At 41.7% G+C, this 21,160-nt stretch overlaps 1 protein-coding gene across 8 annotated transcripts in view; it reads right to left on the bottom strand.

Moving 5' to 3' along the window:
• Pcnx1 (pecanex 1) overlaps positions 1-21,160 on the bottom strand; it is a 144,090-nt gene that overhangs the window by 86,928 nt on the left and 36,002 nt on the right. For all 8 annotated transcript variants that reach the window (XM_021179162.2, XM_029484750.1, XM_021179163.2 and 5 more), the window contains exons 2-5: positions 19,165-19,373; positions 8,780-8,885; positions 2,537-2,582; positions 1,766-1,855 (exon numbers count right to left, since the gene is read on the bottom strand). In XM_021179162.2, coding sequence (XP_021034821.1) covers positions 1,766-1,855; positions 2,537-2,582; positions 8,780-8,885; positions 19,165-19,373 — 451 coding nt within the window. The remainder of the gene's footprint in view (positions 1-1,765; positions 1,856-2,536; positions 2,583-8,779; positions 8,886-19,164; positions 19,374-21,160) is intronic.

The raw sequence follows: 21,160 nt of genomic DNA, 5'->3' as shown, positions 1-21,160 counted from the left end.
CTCCTGTCTTTAATTTAGAAAGGACACCTCATTGTTCCTGCTGTCCATCCCAAATAGTACTATTAAAATCTTATAGGACACTACTAAAGTCCTTTAACAGCATCTTATTAGCGCACAGTGCACACACACAGAATGTAAATAGACCATGTCTTACTACCCTCATGTTTACAATGGGCATCCAAATGACCTCCCAACTTCAGCATTCACCTCTTTGATACAGTCTCAGAGTCAGGGCTACAATGGCAGTTCATCTTCCCAGGAATTAGAACAAGTATCTTTAGAAATGCCCTCTGAGACGTTCTACCAAACCTGACAGGTGCGCTCTGACTTCACACCTCTTGCATTCGCTGTCCCCTGCAGAGAAGGGGCTCTCTTTAGGTCTTCGATGTAGGTAAAAAGCCACTCTATTTAAGATTATCACTTTTCGTAGTCTCCATCTGTTTACTCTTATAACTGATTCACAGTACTACAACTCATTAGTACTACAACTAATGAGACCGTGAAAGCCGTAAGAGAGTACAAACTATTCCCTGATTAACTTACAATATTTAAAACAGTGCCATGTACATAATAAGAACAGATAAAAAGCCAAGTTACAAACTATTTGAGGGACCAGAGAGATGGCTCCTGCATTAACAGTGGATGCTATTCTTGAGTTCAGTTCTCTCTCTCCTTCTCTCTTTCCCTCACCCATACTCACACCCATGCACTCACATCTACAAACAATAAGCATTTTTTACATTATTTTAAAGTAGTATAGTAGTTTGACTTTGGCTGTGAGTGTGGGTAAGTTTCCTACAACTCTTCTTAAAGTCATAACGGGCTCATCTGTGATGTACCAACAGCCTGGAGTGAGAGCTGGGTAAATGCACATGAAGACAAGCAACCAACCAACAGCTGTGGAATCCAGGCCGACCGTGTTTGTAAAGGACTCACGGCAGTCTGGTACAGCCATGTCCACTCACAAGTAGTTTAGGGATCCTTCTCCTCCGTAACAACAGAGCTGGGTACCGAGGGGACAGATGAGCTGCAGAGCTACCTAGGCCTCTGCAAAAATAAGCATGTGGGCTCCTAAGCTAGACAACAGACTAGTGAATTCCAGACATTATCTAAGCTCCTCTATACCTGGCTACAATGGTAGAGTTGTATGTGTATAAATCTCAAGCAGCTAGATTACCATAAAACACAAACAACAAAACCCTTGCTTAGTGCTTTTTAGATATACAATAAGATAAAGACATATGACCCCTAAATGCAAGCAGACTCAGTGCTCTAAGACTATGACCTGGTTGTCAAGACATCACAATGGTACACATTATAGAAATGAAGACTGCAAAATGAAAAGTAACTGGTTTACCTTTAATTTAAAAGAAAGAAAATGAAATCCATACCACGCAGTCAGTCTAGAAGCCTGGGAAGGGGGAAAGGGGCCCTCAAAAGCAATTTAACAATGACAAGATAACTTTCAAATACCAGCAACAGAATAAACAGAATATGCCTATGAGAAATAAAGTTTGGGGGCTGGAGAGATGGCTCAGCGGTTAAAAGCACTGGCTGCTCTTCCAGAGGTCCTGAGTTCAATTCCCAGCAACCACATGGTGGCTCACAGTCATCTGTAATGAGAACTGATGTCTTCTTATGGTGTGTCTGAAGACAGGAACAGTGTACTCATGTATAAAATAAATAAATCTTAAAGAAGAAGAGGGAGAGGAGGAAGAAATAATGAAGGCTGGGGGTGGGAGAGTGCCACCGCAAGCATGCTTACCTTGCTCTTCACTTCCTTCTTTACAAAGACTAGAACTCTGGCCCAGACTCAAACTTATGTCATCAGAGGTCTTAGCAGTGTCCGTGTCTCCTACAATGTAGACAAACACATGCGGGCATGACCCTGAAGCAAAGGCACAGCAGAGAAGGGACAGAGAGTGGGAGGTCCTGTCACCTAAGGCAGGTCAGACACCAGCAACCACTCACTATGTGCTGAATGCTCTGACTGTCTTACCAAGTAGGACAGACTATGGGAGAGAATGACAGTGTGACCTAACAACATAACACCAAACACAGAATACAAAGAATATGGGAGAGTTAGTGTTAGCTTTTTTTTTAAAAAGCAGATTCTAAAAAGAAATACCAACTACTTTATAACAAAACTGAAACAAACGAGGGAAATGTCCTTCCCCACGAAGGTTAGAAACTACAGCACTATATAGAAAAACCATACATTTATTTTAGGGAAATAATTCTCTTTTAATGTTTCAATTATGATCACATTTAAAACTGGCACAGCAAACTAGTTTTTCATAAGCTGAACCCATACTTAGGAAAATATATCCCCTATGCCAAAAGGTTTCTAATAAATCAAAACTTATAAATAATACAAATGTTCAAATATTTTTGAGATACTTAAATGATGAAAGGATAACACAATTTAAATCAGACAATTTAATAAGATCATGTTATGCCCTGGCATATTTAAAAAATTCCCTCTAGTGGAAGGCTGTCTTTCAGAGAGAGGAATAGCCAGTGCTCAGTAAGGTACCTTTAATAGTTGCTGCTGTCCCAAGTCGAGAGGATCCAGATCCAATCTGAAATCAAGACAAGGAAAAAAAAAAACAATGAATTAACCCACCAGCCATAAGTCACCACTAATCCAAAGCACAAGACTATCAAAATCATCTTCTCTGGCATGCTATCAGTCATTTTCATCGATATTAAAGACACCTGTTGGGCACATTCTCTCAGAGGCACGCAGCTGCTGCGGCTCCTGCTGATAAACCCTCTGAGTACCAAAGACGGATGGAGCCTCTGTGGACTAAAGACTGATGGGGGCCCTGGGGCAAACACCTGCCACCTCAAGCAAATTGCACTGAGGAGTTATTATCATTATTTTACATTATATCATGGCACGGTTGTGTTATAAACCAGAAGCAAAGCCACACACTGAGTCTGTGGGAAAAAAACATAGGACTTCTTAGAGCAGAAAACAACCAAGTTTGAGGAGAAAAAAAATACAGAGTACAACATCAAGTCTTACTATTCTTAGTTCTAAGACAAGAGGAACTTTTTAATGATGGTTAGAACATTTAAAAATAATAAAAATTTTAAAAAAGGAACTCTCAGCACCCACTGTAATTGTAACTGAGCCTTTAAAGTTTATATTCAAGATGGCCTAACATTTTCCTAAATGTATACACATCATTTACACAATCATATCAATAAATACCACAAATTCCACAAATACAGTAAGAAAACAAAATACAGCATGATTCTGCCAACTAAACCGGCAAGCTGCAGAAACTCTTCCAGTAAGTCTGTTTAAATGGACTCAAGACGGTTTCTCACATTCAGCATTGCAAATAAAACTTAAATCATAGAGTACTTATTTTCTTTACACGTCCCCTGCCCCTCCACTTCATAAAGTCACTGCAGCCACAGTATACAAGAGATAAACTCAAAGATGGGTAATTGTACCACTTGCAGAGTAGGAGAGGCTAAATGAACCCGGAGGCCATTAACTGCTATCTCAGAAGTAAAGACACGGGAGATAGATGCTGTGATGTGTAAGAACTTGTCAGTGAAAAAGAAAACAAAAATATGTACAGGTGAAACTATAAACTTGATGTTACCAATAAAAACTAAGCTTTGCAGGGCTGGAGAGAACGCTGCCTGTAAGTGCTTGCTTTGCGCGCAGGAGGATCTGACTGGATCTCTAGCACCCAGTACAACAGTGGCAGCCCCCGCAAGTCCAGCGTGGAAAAGGCAGGGTGGAAAAGGCAGATCTCTAGAACTCACTAGCCAGCCATTTGCATGCACACACACAACAACAACAAATGCAGGCGCTCGTGCACATGCCCACAACACATAAAATGCAAGCACACTAAGTTTTATAATATTTTAGGGCTGTTTGTTAAGCTTGATTCTCTCAGGATTTCTTAACATCTGCTTTAAATACACCATCAGGCACTCACTATCCCGCCCCTGGAAGGGAACAGTTGCAAGGCGTGGTGTTACCAGCCTGGAATTCTAGCACATGGGAGGCAGAGGTGGGAAGATTTCATGTTTAAGACCAGCCTGTCTTTACACTGAGAAACTATTTCTAAAATTAAAAACAAGTAATAACAGTAAAAGAATAAGACCCTAATTTCTTAACAGCAAAATTCCATTCTTAAAACACCTACTAAAACAGGCAGACAAGCTACTGGGAAAAATATGATTTGTCTACTAGAAATACAAACACATAGTGACTTCTTAGATAAAACGTTTAAACAAGCAAATACATACACCCCTTAGTGGATTCTCTTCTGGGAATGTAAACTTAGGAAACAAACTATCTGAATAGGAGTTTTAGTTATTTGCTCACAATCGTCAAATGTTTCCCTTTCCTCTCTTGGCCAAGCTCCCCACTTTGTACAGATGTGACTCCATGTCTTTTGATCTATGAGAACCCTCTAGAGGGGGCCACAGGACCTAGTAGTTCTGATGACTGGATTTAAGGGAAATGCCTCTGTGCCTGGCAAAGCCTCTGCCCCACCCTGCCTACTTCCTACTCCCTCACAGCAGCATCACAACTCAGCTAATCTGCTCACCCCAGGGCCTCACTGACAAGCCTAGAGGACAGAGACAATGCCAGCCAGTACTAGCTGCCTCCAGACCCACACAGCAAACACCAATCCCACTTCTCTAAATCCCTCTTGGATGAGTAATGTTCTGTCTGCTGGTGGAGGAGGTCTTACTAGATCCCACAGATACTGATTCTTAACGCTTTCTCCATCAAGCCCTCTCCAAAATCAAAGAATCTTCACATCTATATACAACAGATAACTAATAATATAAATTACAGAAATGTCACTGCAGAAGAGCTCATGACATTTGTGACACAACCAACGAAGACACTATGCATAGTGACTTCTCTATCTTTAAAAGTTTTTTACTATGTATGACATCAAAGGTTTGATTTTCTTCTTTAACCCTTATTTGGTTTTTTTTTGTTTGTTTGTTTTTGTTTTTTGTTTTTTGTTTTTTGTTTTTCAGACAGGGTTTCTCTGTATAGCCCAGGCTGTCCTGGAACTCACTTTGTAGACCAGCTGGCCTGGAACTCAGAAATCCACCTGCCTCTGCCTCCCAAGTGCTGGGATTAAAGGCATGCGCCACCACACCCGGCTAACCCTTATTTGTTAAATTTTGTAAAAGTGAAAAGAAAAAGAAAAAAAAAAAAAGGAAGTTGGTGGTAACTCCTACACTTAGAAGTAAAGTTTTCCATGTAAATGGCTTATATACACAGTCCTATGTTTTCCCTATGGTGAGCACCACAGCAAAGATTCAGCAAGAGCTGGGGATGTCAGGCAAGGCCACACCCTACAGTGGAGCCCTGCCTTTCTCTCTAGCTGGAATTCATTATTCTTCCTCTGAAGTCAACCCTTTTTCAGGGCCATTTTGAAGGCAACTATGACTTTGTGAAAAGATTTTGTGTTAGTTCCTTAGTAACAGATCACATGACAACGGTTACTTGGGTCACAATCTCTTTGACAGTAAGAATAAGTCACCATCATCATCTTTGACCAAGTCATGATCCTAGACCAAATATTTACCTTGAATATTTACAAGCACTAAATTATTTCAAAGAAGACAAGAGGCAAACAGAAGGGGAAAGTGCAGGCAGAGGTGGGGGTGGGGGTGGGGTGGGGGGAGTACTGATAGGGGGAAGTGAGGAGAAATGACTAAGGCAGAAGGGAGCAAGGGTGGGAAAGAGCAGGTTAGAAGAAGCTGAAGGGAAGCCATGGTAACTCCACCTAGACAGTCACATAACCAATCATGACAACATGTCCAGGAGCAACACAACAAACAAGAGAGAGAGTGTGTGTCCATACATATCAGCTGCATTCCATACAGATACAAATGCCCTAACTCACATTTTCACTTTAGCCTCTCTAAAGGTAAAATAATTACACACTATAAACAGCATAAAACGCCAATGAGGAAAGTGTCTCCCTGTTTGAATGTAAGAACCACCACCTAAGAAAAGCACAACTGTCTACAGAGTGTGCTTAGATCCATGTGTGCCTTAGCATAGTCTGTAAAACAGTGACTGACAATGGTTACTCAGGTCACAATCTCTCTGACAGTAGGACTAAGTCACAATCCTAGATCAAATATTTACAGATATTACTGATCAACCGAAATGACACCAAGGGTAGGTATCCAAAGGTGACTGATACCTATTATGTCCTTTAATTTGTCCTTCTGAAATTAAAATTTAAAAAAATAATAAATTAAGTATGGCTTTCCAAACACTAGCAGAAATGTAGGATTAACTCCCAGGGTTAAGCTGCTGTTGCCTGTATTTGTTAAGCAGGACTGTTACAATGGTCACAGTGAGTAAGGACTCAGTTGTTCTATGAGAAGAAATTGTGGAATGCATGAAGACCACCAAGAACAAAAGCGGGGTAGCAGAGCATCAGTGCAAACAAACACCCTGCAACCCGAAGCTTTAAGGAACCACCCTCATTACCATGGGAACATGGACTTGTCTGAATAGCTGGTCCTGAATTTTCTGTCTGTTTTGTTATACCAAATTTCCCCATTCCATGGAGGGTGGAAAGAGCTTAACTTTAACACCCTCTTTGTTCTATAATGCACAACAGTTTCACAACAAAAACTGTTACTAACTCAAACTTAGAGCAAATCTATAAACATGTATTACAAAACAAGACCCTTTTGGAGATTCTGGATCACAGACTGTGTTGTTTTCATAATCCTATTCTGAGTGTTCTGCTATCAATATCAGGATACTATGTGAATACTGAGAGAGCATCCAGAGAACCAGGACGGCTGCTATTAAGTGAGGGGCTGAGTTCAATTCCAACTGTAAAACTTTATTATCCATTCACATAAAGGTAATTAGGAACCACAAACTGAAAGTCAGGTGTGCACAGGCAGGATATTACTGAGTGGAGAGAGGAACGTCGACTCTAGAGGTTTATAACTCACCACATGTCATCCATCAGAAACTAAGCTGCAATAAATATAAGTGCACTGTCTGCAAAAAGGGCCAACACCGTAAGATCTGAAAATACTGAGGATTGGGGGGTGGTTTCAAGAAGAGCTAAAGTAGGGCAGGAATCAAAACTAGGTCTCTCACTGGGACACGAGAGGAGGGGGAGAGGAGTGATTTCAACCCCCAGGCTATAATGTGACGAGAGGAACTATTGTGACAGCAGGGATGCGGAAAGGAAATTTAGGAAGTGAATTTTCCATGACACCCTGATGAAAATCAGCCGTTTCCTTCAAAATGGAAGGACTGACAAAGTGACCACAAAACCCCACAATTACATAAAGCCCTATGTGACAAGTTCCTTTCAAAGTTTACTTCACTTGAGGGAGCTGCTGAGAAAGCAATGGGGAGGGAACTGCAGAGGCCCTGGCCTGGTGCAGACATGCTCAGAACAAAGGAGCAGAGCTGGGGTTAGACCTAAGGCAGGCAGGCAGGCAAGCAAGCAGGCAGGCAGGCAGGCAGGCAGGCAGGCAGGCAGGCAGGCAGGCAGGCAAGCAGGCAGGCAAGCATTAAAAGATTAAAAGANCAGGCAGGCAGGAAGGCAGGCAGGCAGGCAAGCAAGCAGGCAGGCAGGCAGGCAGGCAGGCAGGCAGGCAGGCAGGCAGGCAGGCAAGCAGGCAGGCAAGCAGGCAGGCAGGCAGGCAGGCAGGCAGGCAGGCAGGCAGGCAGGCAGGGCCTCCTCTATGGAGACACCTGCAGAGAGAGCTACATTCCAAGGGTAAAAGTAATACAACAGAAATACATACATTGTAACTGTTAGTGGTAGGTTTATATTCCACTCCTAGCATTGCCATTAGCATTTCATCACTGAAATCTGGGATAAGTTATTTCTACGTTTTAACCATGCAGACATCTTGTTTCCAATATGGATGAGGAAAGGCAAGGAGGATGGAGCAGGTGAGCTAAGCTAAAGCATTCACAGCTGCTTGATCAAAAGTAACTGTAGGAGAGCATGTGGTGACCATTCAGCAACTATATATTAGCAATGTGAATACTAAGAAGTAACAGTTAGGGGCTGGAGGATGGCTCAGTAGGGTCTCTGCCTTCCCACAATGTAATGCAAAAGGAGCAGGGAAAGAACACCCTGACCTGGCTTGTCCCCAACCCCAAGCCCAGAGCCAATCCCTGTGCCCACCCCAAGCTCAGGACTTGAAGTCTCACTAATCCTCACCCTGAAAAGCCCCACCCGGCCCCACCCGACCCCAACAAACCCTATATAAATCCTGCCTTCTGTTCAGTTCTCTGCTGCTTCTTGCCCAAGCAGTGGCAGCCACCATCTTGGGTCTTTCCCAACTCCCGCAATAAATATCTTGTGTGAGGTTTGTTATATAGTGTGGCTTCGTGGTATTCTTTCTACCAGGATGCCTCTCAGAGCAGAGCTATAACACTTCTATAGGGGAAGTCTTTCCCTTCAGAGCTGTAATACTTACACAAAGGACCTGGGTTTGATTCTCAGCACCACATGGTGGCACACAACCATCTGTAACTCCAGTTTCAGGGGATCTGATGCCCTCATCTCTACAGGTGATACATACATGGCACACAAATACCCATACAAATCAAATTAAAAATTAACTTAAAAAGAATAACGAATATAGATGATATACATTAATCAAAAATGTCATCAGAGAGAGAGAGAGAGAGCCATTACGGATGGCTCTAAGTATGCTTTCTGGCTAGCACTAGCACCAGAAAGAGGGACTAAGGCACAGCATAGAAGTACACTCCTACCTGATTGCTTGGGTCTAGACCAGCATAAGAATTTCTTGAACTGCAGCCAACCGGAGGTGTGGCCTCCCGAATGAATTCTGACATCTCAATCCCTCCTCCAGGGTCACTGTGCAGGAAAATGGGAGAAAGAGAGCAACTGTCATCAACTGTCACTGACAACCTCCTTTGTTTGGCTTCTGTCTTGTTTTCTACAAAACCAAGAGGTCCTGTTTTTTTTTTCTTTTTTGTTGTCGTTGCAACAGTGTCTTTACACAGTTCTGTTTATTCTAGAACCTACTATATAGACCAGGCTGGTCTCAAACTCGCATGCACCACTGCGCCCAACAGAGGTCCTGCTTTTTCACAGAGTAAACACAGAGTGAAGTCTGTTAAGCTGCGAGTTGGGACCATCTAATAACCACACCAGGATGGACGTACTCAAACTTATCTCCTATTGCAGACTGTCCACACAAACCCAAGGAGAAGCTGGCCTTAATTACAGGAAGCAAAGAGTTGATGGCCCAGGCCATAAAACCACCCTTGCAAAGAAGCGGTTGCCATCTGTTTCCCAAGAGCAGGAGCAAGAGGCCAACTGAAAGCAGTCAGATACCATGCTAGCTGAGGTTTCCAAGAGACCTATCCAACTAACTGTCTGACACAAAGATCAACGTGCCAGGGAAGACTCAGCTGTGCTTTTATAAGGAAAGTGAACTTATGCGGTGTACTAATTGCTGAAAGAACTGGAAACCTGTGCTTTTTGATTTATGGTTTGTTTGTTGGGCATAGTGGCATATGCCTTTATCTCAGCAGTGTAGAGGCAGAGGCAGATGGGTCACTGTGAATTAGTGGTCAGTCTGGTCTACATACTGAGTTCCAGGAACACCCAGGCTATGTAGAGACTCTGTCTCAAAAAATACATAAAAATTAAAATTAAGTAAATAAAGAAAAAAAGAGAAAAAATAAGTAAAAACCAAACAAACTGAGAAGCAAAGATTTGTGTTTAGTGAGCTAAAGGCCTGACTATGAAGTGATGCTAATTAGTAACAACAGTCTTAGAAAGCCGAAGGCCAGGGCGGAATTACTTGTTCTCCTTTAGAGCTTACCAGTCACCATCTTAGCCAATCCCCCACATTTTTCCAGTGATCTAATCACCTCACCCCAAATTCTCACAAGATTTAGATTATGTTGACTCCAACAAACAGGACTATAGCTATCAAACACCATCAACATAGCCCCGCTCTGGACGTGAGAGTACGTAGTTCTGGAGAAAACGAATTAGTCCAGTTCAGACTAGTATGGATCAGGCCAGGAGTCCCATGGTTGACATTTTTTTCTCTGTTTTCTGTTTATCTTTTTTTTAAACCTTAATTTTATGGATGTAAATGCTGTACCTGTGTGCATGTCTCTGCAGCATGTACGTGCCAATAGTCTGAAGAGACCGGAAGGCATTATATCACCTGGAACTGGAGTTACAGGTTGTTTCGAGCTGCCACGTGGATGCTGGGAACCAAACCTGAACTGTCTGGACGAGCAGTCAGTGGTCTCACCTGCTGAGCCGTCTCTCCAGCACTTCTGGTAGACTTTAAAGCCTAGAGCTACTACAGACATTGAGGCCAGGATGATAGTGGCCACCATCTGGGTCCAACATTCAGGAATTAAACCCAGAACCCCTACGCATGTGTAACAAATGTGCGGCTTGGTGCTGGTGTGGTTTCCCTGACAAGTGGAACAGGGGATGTCTCAGATTCTAGTCCCTGCTATTGAATCCCTTTCCCCTTACTTGGCCTGCCTGTTTGGGCCTCAGTGGGAGAGGATGTGCCAAGGTGGGGTGGTAGCCAAAGGGAGTTCCCCTTCTCCTAGGGGCAATGGGGGCAGGGATTTGTAAGTGTGGGACTTGGAAGAGAGGGAGGAGGGAGGCTGTGGTAGGGACATAAAGTGAATTAAAAAAACAAAACAAAACAACCTCTCAGCTCCTCCTCCAGCACCATGTATGACTGCCTGCATGCTGCCATGCTTCCTCCCATGATGATAATGGACCGAACCGCTGAAACTCTAAGCCTGCCCCCAATTAAATGTTCTCTTTTATAAAAACTGCCATGGTCATGGTATCTCTTCACAGCAATAAAACCCAAACTAGGATACTTTCTATTACTAAAGGTTTCAGAACAATAATGTTCCTGGTTAGCTTAATGAAGTTAGGCCACTAAGAAATAACTTTCTAACTTGCTATACATCTATATAAATACAGCATCCTAAAAACTCGTTACCAAGATCATGGCCAATTAAGTATATTAATACCTCACATGAGAGGGGATATGTTCCAGTTCGTTAGCTGCTCAGCATTAACTCATAGCAGTAATACAGGCTACATCAAAAAAGGGTATGTTATGTGCAGCTATCACCACACTGAGTCTGCATGGGAAGCACCTAGCAATGTTACTAGAATGGACCCACTCAACTCAGTCAGACCCACAGGCACTAAAAGATGCAGGGCATAGTGATGATGAAGGACAAAACACTCTATGCCAGAGGAAGGATGAAAAGCCTTCATCCTGCTTTGTATGTCTCTACATGTATGTGCATATACATGGCCTTTATTCATATACCACAGAATGTATCTGTGTAAGTCAATGTTTCTGCATATTCATAAAGTTACGAAACCATCATCATACTCAATTCTGGAACACTTTTATCCCTTCACAGACAGACACTTTACCTGCAGCTCTCCTCTATCTTTCCTACCATCCTCCTACACTAGCAAACACTAACCTCCTATCTCTACAGATGTGCCCACCCGGGCATTGCAGATCATATGTAGCACATAATGGCCTGAAATGGCCTCCTTCCCATAACATAACATAATATAATATAACATATTCAAGAGTCAACCACATTGTAGCATGCAATACCTCATTTATATTTGTGACCAAATAATATTTCACCATATAGACAGATATTTGTTTAGCCAGTCAGAGGCAAGACAATCTTGCTCACTTTCATATACTTTTTCTGATTTAAACAAACAAACAAACAAACCTCAAGTGGTCATAATCTAAGTGATTGTATCCCAGTCTTACAAGTACTTGATTTGTTTGTGTTTCTGATGAAACTTCCTTAAAATTTGTAAGTGCTACTATTCTCGTTTTACAAATAAAAAAGTGAAATACTAGAAGAGGCAATCTCTAGCAAGAGGTCTCAAAGTAAGCAAGCTAACACTGCTGCCCAGGGAGTTACAGTGTGTGAGAGAATCGGCTCTTTATTTGTCATACACTTGAGGCAGGTATGTTTGAATGTCAGGTCTGCAAAACTTAAACTTAAAGCCACGCACACTCTTTCTAAGAAACTGCACTGTCTTTCACATCCAAGTTCCTCTGGCCCAATTCCTCACTGCTACGTAGAGCAGGTTTCCTCACTCTATCCCTGTCTACACTTGGGGCTCTGTAATTCACGATGCAAGGACTGCCTGTGCACAGTGGCTGGCAGCATCTCTGCCAAGCAGCACACCCTAGCAGTGAACGCTAGAAACTCTCATACAACTGTCAGATGCCCAGGGGCTAGAATCACTCCCAGATGAGGAACCATCATCTAGAATGAACACTGACTGGTCCCTAGTCAATACAGAGGGGTGAGAAAGGACGGATTCAAAAAACAAAAATGGACAAATCTAAAAAGGAAAAAAAAAAAAAAGGAGAGAGGGACACCACCACCATTATTTTAAAAGTACTCTAATAAAATGTCTATCAGTCTGCCCTCTCTGCAACTCTAAGTATGTTTTAACACACAAAATGCTTGCCCTATTAGCGAGACTTGCCAAGTTTAGCAATGGAGAACTCAGCACAGCCCTGCCAAGAACAGCAATTTCAACTGTGCAGTAAGCAAAGAAGCAAAGTCAGGAAGCTGCTACCTTTGTGTCTTAGTTTCCCCATCTGTTTAAAAAACAAAACACAAAACAATGTACAGAGAAGCAGAAGTTGTTTAATATGAATTAGAAGAGGTGTCACAAACTAGGTTTGGGGTCATCAGTATCATATCAACTACTGAGGCTCAGGCTCTGGTCAAAAACACCCTAACACTCTCATAATACTAAGTTTATAACTGAACTCTAGATTATAATTGTGCCTATGAAAATAGGAATAGATTTAACACACACACACACACACACACACACACACTGTCCCTAAGCAGAGTAGCTCTCTCTTAGAAACCTTAGCCTGAAATCCAGCTTCATATAGATTAAATAGAGCTTTGGTTCATAGCATTAACAAGCATTACCACCAGAAAAAAAAAAAAAACAGAAAATGCAGCCTGTCTCTAGAATATTCGCATCCAAATCCTTAAATTCAATTTATCAACTTCCTCATATAACAGTTTAAAAATATAATACAAGCATTAAAGATTCTAACTCCTTAAGATAAGATTTAAATATTTTTGAATTGCTCTGTCACACAAGAGGGCACCAAAAACCATAGGCTCCAGGAGACACTCACTCATGCAATCAACTGAGTGCCCTAAGGTACCACACACACAACGGCTGGCTCTACTTAGGAACTGTGTGTGGTCCCGACTGTTTCCTCCCCTCAGAACGGAATGTGAGGCTCACTGGTGGGAGAGTAAAGAAAGGAGATGCACAAAAACCTGTAGCAGAAATCTACACGGTCGTGCTGTAAGAGGAAACACCTCAAAACACCAGAAGTGCATCTCCCCTGTGAGCCAACTGTGCAGTTCCAACTATGCAAAGGACAAAGCATCCTAGTCCTCAAATCCGTGCTCAACCATGATCACTGATGCTCTAATAACAATGGCAGCCAGCAGACACAACAATCTAATGTCCGTCAGCCAGTGAATGGGTAATAAAAATGAGGTACATGAACAATAAATTTAGTTACAAAGAAAACTGAAATCATGAAATGTATCACTAAATGGATGGACCTAGAAAAGAGAAAACTCAGACCCAGAAAGATAAACACTGCATGTTCTCTCTCATTTGCTGTTCCTAGTTCCAAGTCTTCAGGTGTGAGTACAGTCACCGCCCCTCATCAAAGGTTTTCTTTATAGAGAAATAGAAACCACAACAGAAAACCACAACTGGATGCAATGCAGAGATCAACTGATCCTGGGGAGCCCACCCTCAATGGATACTTCTACAGATCCTGCATCTATGGTGCAGGGAACATCAAGGAAAGAGGGCGGAAAGACTGTATTAGGCAGCTGTGGAACACTCCCTTAGAAATGGCGGCATAAACAAGACCCGAAAAATGGCAGTATTAATGAACATGCTAATATGGAAGGGGGAAATCTCGGGGGGTCCCACGCACCCAGAGAAAGAACTGTGAGAACTAATGATGGCTGGGAAGGAGAACCACCTTCTCCAAGAATTAACTGTCTGATTCACAGTGGTCAGCCCTAAACCCATATACACACCAATGACAAAACTGTCTCAGATGGTATTTACATATTGTGTACACACATATACGCTGATACATATGTGACAACAATAAAGAAAAGGAGGCTGTCAATTTGAGAGAAGGGCAGAGGAGGAGTCAGAGGTGGGGACCTGGGAGAAGCTGGAGAGAGGAATGGGAAGAGAGGGAAGTGATATCATTCTATTTTAATTAAAAAATAGTTTTAAAAAGGAAAAGATGAAGATGTACTCCAGTTCTATTTCAATCTAAGCAGGTGTTAAAAGCCACAGTCAACAAAACCCAATTAAACAAGAAGTAGGGCTAAAAAGAAGGAAGTAAAACTGCTATCACACAGGAAAACAAATTACACAATGTGCCTCATTGATACCGAAATTAAATAGATTTCTGGATACAATGAAAACTACTACATTTAGGAGAGAAATAAGATAGCAAAAATTTAAAACTTGAAGTAGAAAACTAAAATAATTTAATAAACTTATTTTTAATGGAGAACTATAAACCCTAAAGGAATTTTGAAAGATTAGATGGAGAAAGTTAACATACTACAGAGAAATGCAGACTCTGACGAAGAATCTACATTTTCAAAGCAATTCTGATTAAAAACAGAAAAATGCCAAAGAACAAAGAGCAGCCAAGGTGGCTACAGTTCTCCTCACTCCTCATGTGAGCAAGGCTGGAGCAGCCATGATGGCTACAGTTCTCCCGTCGTGAGCAAGGCTACCACAAGCCGGGCCTAAAGCTTCTGTAACACAAAGTGTGAGTGAGGCACAGGCGACTGGACCAGCACCACAGAAAGGACGTCCAGGAGCACGCGGCTGTGAATGCAATTCCATTCCTAGCAGAGAAAATACGGTGGCTGCTATCAAAAAGAGTCAGTTAAACTATACCGGAGGGAAACTAAGTCTGAACCCTTACATGACACTGTGGACTGAAATAATTGAGATAACACTCAAAACTAAAATAAAGTGTTAAAAAATACAGAAGAATATCAGATCTCTGTACAGGGAATACTTCTGGAAGACACAGGAATGTCAGTTACTAGGTGGTGATGATGATGATGATGATGATGATGATGATGTGGTTTTATTAATCCAAGAATGGGTTAAAGATACAGTTCAGCAGATAAAGAACATTCATTTCTGGCATTCCCAAGTTCCTGGATTCTGTCCCCAGTACCAACAAAACAAAAGTCTTAAGAAGTATGATAATTAAGCCAAATGTCATATACTTGCCTCTAAGCCCAACACCTTGCATTGGAGGCAGAAGGATCAAGGGTTCAAGGCCACCTTCAGCTACATTTCAAGGCTAGCCTGTTAAGACCCCATCTCAAAACAACAACAAAATTTAACAATCCTAAGAATCTTAGGAAAGAAAACAGCAAACTCAGAGATGCCTTACCATATGTAATAAACAGTGATATAAATAAATGAACAATTCCTATTAGTCAACAAGAAAGACAGCTTCACACTTCACAAATGGGCAACAGAAAGGAGAGAAAGCTAACTGGCACCCACGTGATGATGAAGTACGAGGAAGCAACTCCAAGTCACAGCGAAGCTTGGTGTAGACTCCTGAATGGCAAAGTGCTGTTCATCTTTTAAGGTTTCACTCTGCAGCCAGGTTGGTCTCAGAGTCACAGAAATCCTTCTGCCCCAGCCTACTGAGTGCTAGGATTACAGGTATGTATGGCTAAATGCTAAATTTTTACCAGTATCACATGTTCATGTGAATACTGAACAATGAGATCTTTGAAAATTAACTGGTAACAATCACTGTGGCAAATAGCTTGGAATTACCCAATAAAATGAGCTCAAAGATACCCTAAGAAGCAGCTTGCATATGCTAGCTATACACAAGTGTACCAGAAGATCCGCAATGTGTCATCAGAGGAGAAAGCTGGAAATCATCTGATTACGCTCTCTCCCTGGAGTATGTATGGCCTGTTTGATGGTGAATGCGAACAAATAATAGCTACGCAACAGTCACTTAAGTCTGAAAAGGTATTGTGAAAATGTCCCTAGACAGAGATATACAGGATAACTCAAAGCACACAAAATAAACAATAAACACATTAGGAACATCTATCAGGACCATGTCGTGATGAAAACAGAAGGTATAGAAATCTTCATGGAAAAGTCAGGGAAATGTTCAGTGCTGAAAGAAAGCGTAGATGACAGGAAACCATGCATGAGCTCCTCGGTGGCTATATACTGTTTTATGTCCTCAGCTAAGCAGTGAGTGCTTACATACTGACCTGAATATTAGTCTCCAAATTACCCTTATGTTTGATATACACTCTAACATACACATTTTCAGAGTAGGTTCTTTAAAATAAAGGAAAATGTAAACACAATCAACAGAAGCTAACTGAACACATACTGTTTATAAGCAGAGACAAGACAATGTCAGGGTGGCTCCATGAGCCAGGGTGCTCCTGGCGGTGCACATAGCCCTCCACATGTTCTCGCTCTGAGACTCTAAAGTGAGTTATCTATTTGCCTCACCAGCTGACAACATAATCATGTAACTGCATGCCAAGAGCACACAATCAGAAATAATACAAAGCCCAGATCAGTCAGCAGTGTGCAGCTCCCCTGGGCAGGGTGTGGCTTGACAGGTTCGAAGTTGCAGAGTGCACACTGTATGTTCAACTAATGGCTCTCAAGCTTGTCTCCCCTTTATATGGAATACACTGAAGAAGTGTGCGGAACTCTCAAGTTTATAATTTTGTATGATACAAAAATAAACAAAATCCCTACTACATTCTTGAACGTTCTCTCTCTCAATGGTTTGCTTTCTCAAAACTTAATACATTTATCATCAAAATTCCAATGGAAAATATTTTAGAGAATAAGCAAGTATATATCACCAAAAATTAAAATATGTACATCAGAATAACCAAAGTAATAATGAGGGTAAAAACATTGAGGAGGATTCATATTACTAAGTATTAGGCCTGTTATGAACTACAATGATAAAAACAGCAGAGAGAGATTGTGTGTGTGTGTGTGTGTGTGTGTGCGCACGCGCACATACGTGCACGAGCACTTGCAGAAAATAAGGCAGAGAACTTGACATGGATACACTTGGGTTCCACATCTGCATGCTCCGAATCCAGTGATTTAGCCAGTTGTAGATCAAAAGTGTTTAGAAAGAGAAAAAAAGTATGTCTACACTAAATATGTATAATGTTTTTCTTATTATTCCCTAAGCAATATAATAACCCCATCCATACATTTACACTGTATTAGGTGTGTTAAGTAATCAAGGGATTTACAGTATACACAAGAAGACAAGTAGCAGCGACAGGCAAATGGGACATATCATTGTGTAGACAGTGCACAGGCCAGCGTAGCCTTTCCAGGAGTTATACTTCTGGTAAGTTGAGATTAAAACTATAATAATTTAAAATAAGCACCACAGGGATCTTTCTCACAATAAAATTTAAATTTCAAATAGTAATGTAACTAAAAATAGGAGGCTGTAGAGACGGCTCAGCAGTAAGAGCACCGGCTGCTCTTGCAGAGGACCCAGACTGGGTTCCCAGCACCCACACGGCAGCTCACAACTATCTGTAATTCCAGTTCAGAGACCTGATGCCTTCGGATCCCAAGGACACCATGCAGGCACATGGTGCTCAGGCACATATGCATACAGTAAGTGAATAAAGAATTTATTTTTAAAAACAGAAGTTAAATTACAATACATCTATACAATGCAGTTTATGTCATTAAAACTATCAAAGTAAAGTGCTTTTACTACTTCAAATATTTCCTGAGTAACTGTCAGTGCCAAGCACTAACTTAAGAGCTAAGATCCGGTTACAGGAAAGCAAGGCCCAGCTTTAAGAAGCTCGCAGATACCAATGGATACCTAATGAGAATAATGGTAGTTTGTGATTACCAAAGTGAGCAACATTATTACAAAAGTAAAATGCTTGCTCAATAAACCAGAGAGGGGAAGGAAGGTAGAAACTCAGGCTATGACTGGTGGCATGAACTAGTGAGTGAGAGGCATACAGAGATGCTGTGGGTGGAGGAGCCACACTGTTGCTGTATTGTCCTTACATTATAACCTGAAATCACTCATGTTATGCTGAGTTTGCTAAAAGCAGACCCAGCTTGTGGCGTGTATTGGGTGCTATTACTCAGTCCCACAGCTGTGTAACATGGCACTGGCAGTACCATTTCAAGGACCAAATGAAGTTACACACCCAGTCCACACCAGAGCTGTCTGTGAGACTCAGGTCAGTGGTGTGCATTACTTTGTAAAAACTCAAGACACTTCTGGCCATACAGATAAACTTGATCCCTCTGTCAAAAACATAGAGTTGGTGGAGCCAAGGAAACTGCTACAGTGTAACCAAGCAACAGAGGGATACTTGTAAGAATATAAAACTGAAAGATATTTACAACACATCGAGTGGAAAATGCAGATTATATAAAATATAAAATTTACTTAAGCTATATATACATTTTAGTGTTATATGCATTTTTTTCTTTCTTCTTCCTGAGAGCGTTTCCACATAAGACTAGGGCAGCTTAGAATATGGGATCTTCCTGCTTCCATCTGCTAGGGTTACAGGTTACATGTCACCTTGTTGGGCTTCTGCATGTGTAATTGTTATGATGCTGAGATTTACAAACCATGCATAACTTTCTTTCAGTTATGGTTCCTGTGTCTTGCTCTTCACTGTAACCGTTATCAAGTAGCATTACTGTCCTAAGTTGTTGAATGATGAGTCCTCCAAACATGCTAGTTTCTGTCTTCTTTCTGAGATTACAACCTACAGTTACCAATGCGCACACAGTGGTAGACTAATGCTGCTTCACACCTTCAGGAGAACACGGGGCAGGAGAGCAAACACATCACTCCATGCTCACTACCACCTACATCCCTGCACACTCATCCCCTCACCTTGGACACAGTACTCACATTGTCATTTACATCTACAAGGCAAGCACGCTGGTGATGGTCTCTTACCTTGGACCGTTGCTGTCCTTCCTCCTTGTTGAACAGTTGCCTTGTTCGGCTTTGGCTCGCTGATCTGTGAACTCCTTTGCACTCCTATCTACAATTTCCCCGGCATCAAGTGCTCTGTGGAGTCGATAGTTGACCATCTTCAGAATAATGAAAACAGCAGCTACCACAGGACAATACACTGCTACTATAATCATCGAGGAGGGAAGGGCCTTTAAGGGAAAGGAAAGATAAGTATTTTAGAACAGTTTACATTTCGCTCCATCCTATAAATCTGTCCCTAAAATAATTGTTATACACGAAGCAATTATACTAAGCTGCAAAGGTAAAGGACTCCACTGCCCAAAACAGAGGCCACACATGTGGCTATTGAGCACCTGAAATATGGCTTAGTTAAGACTAATAAAAAAAAATACGTAATATGTCAACTCCTATATTGATTGCAGGTGAAAATAAAAACTGAATTGCACTGGTTAAAAATTATTGAAAATCACTTACTATGACGACTAAAAGATTTAGATCATAGTGCAGTGCACACTACATTTCTACTGCAAAGTCCAGAGCAGAGGAAAAAAGAAGCCTATGATCCAAACCAAGTCTCAAATCCCTCGGTACGTAGGCTGTGAGCAGCTTCAGTCCCTGCTTATCCTCCGTGCAGAAGAGGAGCTGGGGAAGAGTCTGCACACGAGCACTCATCGCACTTGCAGAGAAGTTCCCAGCACCCACATGGTGGGTAAGAGACATCCATAACTCCAGCATCTGATGGAGCATCTGATGGTGCTTCTGGCCTCCATCAACACAAGGCACACACACAGGGCATATGTACAAACAGGCAAACATTCATACACATACAAGAAAAAATATAAATCTAATTTTTAAGAAAGAGAAAAACTCTGAGCTTAATAAAGCAATCAATGGATTAATTGAAATAAATCAGTCACCTATCCTGGAGACTACAGACCCATTCTATGTGAGGATTAAATAGCTTGAAACCTGACCACCATGGAGGCAGGCTTGGGAAGAGGCCCACCTGCAAGGCATGGCCTCAGAGTCACCACTGGCAGGAGCATGAAACCAGATGAAACTGGTTGAGCATCCTGCATGTGTGTAGCTGCAGGTCCCATGTGTTATCATCAGAGTTCTCCTCCGCTATTGCCAAGCAGAACCCCACGCAAGCTTAGGAAGGGGAGCCTCAAACGGAAATCATGGTGAAATTGAAAAGGTCTTCTTTGTTGAGCCGAAGCTTCACAATACACATACACGGTGCTGGTTTCCTGACCGATTAATCGCTTGGAATCAGAAGGGGAAGCAAAGCCTGATTACAGCTCCGAGTCAGGCTGAGACGCGGGTCTCCATTTGGCCACCCAAACACCTGGATTAAGAAACCCTGCGTATTAGTATAATTAAAAGTTAAACTGCTGGTTCTAATTTAAAATGCTTCTGAGTAACTGGTTTTGCCTTGTGACTTTAAGTTTAAACCTCTATTTTCTTTTTTTTTTTAATTAATAAATACCAGATCTAGATGCATTCTGAAAGATTTACCAGATAGGTGCTTTAAAATGCTCAATTTATGAATGCAATTTAAATTAAAATGATCTTAAGTACAAAAAAATAAGCCACTGTAAAATGAGGGCTAAAATGTTAGGGGAAAATGTGTTTCAGCCTTTCAGCTGATTTGTATGTTTAACAAATCTATGGCTCACTACAAAAACCAAGCACCCTGAATAATCTTCTAAACAAAAAAAGACCACTCTCAAACACACACACAAACACACAGACACACACACACACAGACACACACACACACAGACAGAGACAGAGAAACAGAGAGAGTGGGTGGCACCACTAATATAAACACAGAGAGATAGAAACAAAGAAAGTGACATAAACACACCGAAAAGGGAGACACAGAGACAGAGACAAAGACTAGCTGACCATTTGGCGAATTTGCAAAAGTTCCAATTCCTGATAGGCTACTGAGGCACACTACCCTGATAGG

The sequence above is a fragment of the Mus caroli genome, chromosome 12, assembly GCF_900094665.2.
Source record: "Mus caroli chromosome 12, CAROLI_EIJ_v1.1, whole genome shotgun sequence".
Taxonomy (NCBI): Eukaryota; Metazoa; Chordata; class Mammalia; order Rodentia; family Muridae; genus Mus; species Mus caroli.
This window is presented reverse-complemented; position numbering and strand designations above follow the sequence as displayed.